This window comes from Ipomoea triloba, chromosome 8 (assembly GCF_003576645.1).
Source record: "Ipomoea triloba cultivar NCNSP0323 chromosome 8, ASM357664v1".
NCBI classification, from domain to species: domain Eukaryota; kingdom Viridiplantae; phylum Streptophyta; class Magnoliopsida; order Solanales; family Convolvulaceae; genus Ipomoea; species Ipomoea triloba.
Genome location: NC_044923.1, coordinates 5,374,781 through 5,379,951, shown reverse-complemented (window position 1 = coordinate 5,379,951; position 5,171 = coordinate 5,374,781). Strand labels below are relative to the sequence as shown.

Below are 5,171 nucleotides of genomic sequence, written 5' to 3'. Positions count from 1 at the left end.
TTTATAATAATAATATTATATGGATTAAGAAGAAGAAAGAAAAAACGAGCTTCATCATCTTCTTCTTCGCTGTCTTCTTTGCCGGAGAGAAAGAGACATCACCGGCGACCACATCTCTTTCCGACGGTTTGTTGGATCGGGTGTTCCTTGAGTCAACGTATTTTCTGAGCTTGGAGGCGACACTCGCGGCGAATGGTGGTGAAGTCGGCGGTCTTCGCGGCAGTGGCGTCGGCGATGAAAAATCCAAGGTTGAGTTAATGGTAGCTGCGGCGGTGTGCGACGTCGTTCAGGTGGCGGTGAGCTTGGCGTTGATGGTTGTTGCGAAGGTGGTTGCTGCGACGTCGTAGGCGGATGTGGTGGTGAAGTCGGCGGTGATGGCCGGTTTTTCTTCTTTCTGGCTGGCGACGAGGAAAAAACGCGGTGTCTTTTTCCTCCCTTATTGTTGTTGACGATGGTGATGAACCGATGGTGATCATGATGGTGAAGATCACAAAGTGGATGGTTTAAAACCCAGCTTGGGTTTGAAATTTTTATATATATTTTTTTTTTGTTTGACGGTGGTGGAACGCTATACGACCAGATGGTGGCGGAGCGCTGAATTTTCCGGTGAGCCGCGACGGCGGCAGTGAGTTGTGACGGTGATAAGGATGGTGAATACCATTCGGTTGATTAGAGGAACACGGCATTTCGTCGCATTCCCCACAGACGGCGCCAATGATGGTGTAAATGTAAACGGGGGTACGGATTTACACCACGTGTGTTTGATTGTGTATGATGTAGTGTATGGAGTGTGTATGGATGAATACAGGGAGAAGGGGAAAGGAAGCCATGGCTTCCTTCTTGGAGAAGAAGAGAGAATAACGAGAGAGAGAGGCCGAGAGGCAAGGGTCCCAATGATTCAGAATGCCATTAACATGAGGGTCAGGTCCTTTATATAGAAATAGGACCTGACCCTTCAGGAATATAATATTACATTTAACCCTTAACAATTTTTAAGGAACACCCGACCTTTTAGGGTACAATAATACACGGACTATACATTATATTTCTACAGTAGTCCTTGGGGGTATTTACCCATCAGTGAGGTTAACTTTATGGCCTCTGCTAGAAGGGGCCATACAAATATATAATGCTACCTGAAAATAAGTTGAACAGTTAATAGAATCACAACTACTTGCTTTGATATGCTCTGATCCTAACTCTGATATGTTCTGATATACTAGGTGAGATTAAGTTTAGCCAATGTTTACTTTCTAAAGATGTTGCCACTACTATATGATGCTGGATACCATTTAGACAATGTTTACTTTCTAAAGATTTGTGTTTTTTAATCCTCTTATGGTAACAATTAGTACATTTATGTGTTCATATTGCTGCATTGCTTTCTGTTCAGTTTGTATTATTATGCTTACGTTTAGACCAAATGTTTCAGTTCTGGCATATCAAGAGCAATTCCTTTGGAGGCTGGCTCCGCTCAAAGGTAATTCTTAGTCTTTTTGGAGTTGACAGATGTTTCAAAATCTGGCATATCAAGAGCAATTCCTTTTTTATAATATTATTCACTAATTTAATTGGCAGATTGAGTGCATGAGGTGTGGAGGCAAATATGAGAAGTATGAAAGAATGATGGACCTTATAGTTGAGATATATGGTGATGTTGTAACTCTGGAAGAGGCTCTAAAACAATGCTCACGCACTGAGGTGTTAGATGGTGAAAACAAGTACCACTGCAGCAGGTACATCATAGAACACAATTCAGGTTTTTATTTATTTGAGTGGTACATCACTTTGCAAATTAGAAACTCTCTTAGTACTTCCATCTGTTACCTTTTTCCTTTCAAGCTCTTGCACTAACAGTTGCAATTTTAACTTCACAAATCACTGTATGGCGTGTAAGTATGATTCCAAGATCTTTTGTTGATTGTTCCTGAAAATATGTGCTCACAGTTCTCTTAAAGACTTAATTTTGACCTAGTTTAGTAGGATTTTGTTTGCTGTGACTTCAGACATGAATAATTTTGCATTATTTTAATAGATGCAAATCCTATGAAAAGGCTAGAAAGAAGATGAAAGTGCTGGAGGCCCCTAATGTCCTTACTATTCCCTTGAAGAGATATCAGGTAAATTCCCTTGAATCAGCTGTTTCTTTTTATTTTCTATGTATTTAGTGCATGCTCAATTTTAAATTGTAAAACAGTCAGGCAAATTTGGCAAGCTGAATAAGCCGGTAACATTTCCTGAAATTCTGAATTTGGCCCTATACATGAGTGGAACAAGCGACAAGTCACCAATTTACCAGCTCTATGGAGTTATAGTTCATTTGGATGCTAAGAATGCTGCATTTTCTGGTCACTACATTTGTTATGTCAAGAATTTTCAAAATAAGTGGTTCAGAGTCGATGACAGCACGGTATGTTATTATGTTCGTCTTTAAGGCATCAAAATAAGTGGTTCTAGGTAAAAGCTGTTCAACTTGAAAGTGTCTTGTCAGAGAGGGCATACATACTTCTTTATGCTAGGTAAATCATTTTATCATTTTTTTTTGAGCTGAAGCATTCCTTTCTTTTTGATTGAATTTATACCCGGCATGATTTCCTCATATAGGTGCTCTCCACGGGCCACAAGATTCATAAAGAATTTGTCAATTCCCCATGATGCAAGGAGATTAAAACACCCGAACTGTAAACCTAGATCTGAGATGAGTTGTTGGGATATTTTTGAAGGTGATGACTATCTGAGTGACAATTCATCATCTCCTCTTTTTTCCGAGGTTGGTACTTGTAGTTCGAGCACAGACAGTAGCCACAGGGATTCTATAAGCATTGACGACTATTTTGAAATATGTGGCGACCCTGGAGGTGTTTGGAGAAATTCTTCAGATTCCGACGCATCTTCCTCATCCTCTCCTTCTCCCTTGTATTCAAGGCATTCACAGTATGCTGACATGGAGGCAACTGGATATTCGATCTTCTCAAAATGCAGAACCAACAGCGAATGTGCAGGAATAACCCGGAGCAGAGATGTTGGGAGTTGTGAAAACAAGGGAAGTGTTCCTTTCTCCCATCTTAACTTGACTAAACATTAGTATTAAGGCGACAAGAACCCATAGAATTTAGCATAGGATAACCCTTAACTGACAACCTCTATGACAAAAGCTTGTGTATTCTAGGCAAGAAATAAAGAGCTGGAAAGAGTGGGGTTAGGAAGTGGCTGTATATTTATACCCTTTGCCAATGGCTGTGTTATGAAACGAGCCTTAGTTTCATCACTTTCTTCCCCTTGTAGTTGTAACTCTCTAACATTGTAAATTGTAATATGGATGGATATCCTTCAATTCCTATCAAATAAATATATACTTGGCCACCCTTGTGGAATTGTTATATTGATGCATACCCTCTAAGGCAGAACATAGAACTGTTTTTTCCTCTACATTCCACCCGAAAAAGTATAACCCTTAGTTAGCTTATTAGTCAATTTTGACTTATTTAACCATTTTTAGCTGATTGACTTGGTTAAACAATCAATATGAGTGTTTGATTAATTAGCTTTTTGTAACAGTTTATTTCTCTAAAATGCTAAAATTCAAAACGCTGCTCAAAATAACTTTTTTGGTAAATTTTTTGAGAAAGTCATTTTACATGTAATCAGCTATCAGCTAATAGCTAATTTACCAAATGCTTTTCTACAATTAGTTAATGTTATCAACTAGTCAAACGTACTAACCCAATCAATTAACAGCTATTTACCAAACACCCCCTATGCATCTCGTAGTTTGTAGGATTCACTATTTTGCATTGGAGTTTGTTGTGCGTGAGATTGGAACTGAGAGAACAGATAATAATAAGTCTTGTGTAAGATTGTCTCATTATAAGACGTGTAATTCTTTTTAGTTGAAATGTAATATTTTTTATAAGTGTAGAAAAGTAATATATTTTTACTAAAAAAATATTACACGAGACGGTCTTACATAAGGTTTACTTAAGAGATACTGTTCAGTCTACTTGTGCAGAGGTGAGCATTGGAAAAATTATTACGGAGTATATGTTGGATTGCCTATTTGCCTCTGTTAAATTCCACTTGTGTAAAAGCAGGAAAATAGTGGATATTTAAACGACATTATGAAGTTTCTGTGGATGGAGATGACATAAATAATCTTTCTATCATTCACCTTTTGTCTCTTATATGAACATTATGGAAAATATAGGATAATGGGTAATGAATGCATATAGCTCCTCTTTTACGCCCATCAATAATATAGAATTGTTTGTCGTTTTCATTTTATACTTTGGATACTCGATTTTAACTAATTCGGAGGAACTATTATCACATGCTTGTGATGGATTTTAGGGTTTAGTTAATTCGGATCGGAGTATTAGTTTTAGTATGCATAAGTCACAATAATATGTAGCTATGTATAACTAGCAAATGTTATTAATGTGATAGTATAATAGTATAATTAGAAGACTCTCACAAAATTCTAAACATCATATAATCATCAAATTGAGGGGTTTCAAGTGATGTCTTATATTATATCTCAAACTTAGCGTCATATAATAATTGATGAGCAAATACCAATTTTGGTCCCACGACTATTAGCAAAATAACAATTTTGGTCTACATGTTTAATTTCTATCAATTTTGATCCCATGACTATTGTTTTAGTACCAATTTTTATCCACGACTATTGTTTTAGTGCCAAAATGCATCGTACCGGTCACTCATATGTTTAAAACGTGCAAAAATCTAAAATTGTTAAGGTATTTTTGTCATTTTTAACTTAATATCCCAATTTGAGCATGAATAAATGGATTTAAGTCCTAAGATCGATCAAAATTCCCAATTTTCCTCATCATTTTAACTTAATTTGAGGAGGATAACTGTGATTTGTGATCGATCTTAGCGTTTAAGTCTCTTTATTCATGTTCAAATTGGGATATTGAGTTGAAAAGAATGAAAATACCTTTAAAAATTTTAGATTTCGGCACGTTTTAAATGGATGGGTGACCGGCGCGATGAATTTTGGCACTAAATCAATAATCGTGGGACCACCGTCCATGTTTGCTCTCGCTCTTCTTTTGTCCCGACCACCGTCGCAGTTCTGTCCGCCTCCGACCACCGCCACAGATCTTCTTCTTTCGTTTTCTCTCCCTTTGAATAAAATAATAGTAGGT

At 37.3% G+C, this 5,171-nt stretch overlaps 1 protein-coding gene across 1 annotated transcript; it reads left to right on the top strand.

Annotated features, from left to right (window-relative positions):
* Positions 1–257: 257 nt before the first annotated feature.
* Positions 258–3,380, top strand: LOC116027627 (ubiquitin carboxyl-terminal hydrolase 19-like). The gene is made up of 8 exons (XM_031269332.1): positions 258–326; positions 1,224–1,301; positions 1,394–1,480; positions 1,579–1,736; positions 2,036–2,120; positions 2,198–2,410; positions 2,492–2,519; positions 2,724–3,380. The coding sequence occupies exons 1-8, from the start codon at positions 258–260 to the stop codon at positions 3,083–3,085; spliced, it is 1,080 nt and encodes a 359-aa protein (XP_031125192.1). The 3' UTR covers positions 3,086–3,380.
* The last annotated feature ends 1,791 nt before the right edge of the window (positions 3,381–5,171 follow it).

What these genes read in the sequence shown, in the direction of transcription:
- LOC116027627 (XM_031269332.1), top strand. Translation starts at nt 258, where the DNA reads ATGGTAGCTGCGGCGGTGTGCGACGTCGTTCAGGTGGCGGTGAGCTTG. An exon ending in GAGGCTGGCTCCGCTCAAAG is followed by an intron (nt 1,481 to 1,578) that starts GTAATTCTTAGT and finishes TTTAATTGGCAG; the next exon opens with ATTGAGTGCATGAGGTGTGG. An exon ending in TTCCCTTGAAGAGATATCAG is followed by an intron (nt 2,121 to 2,197) that starts GTAAATTCCCTT and finishes ATTGTAAAACAG; the next exon opens with TCAGGCAAATTTGGCAAGCT.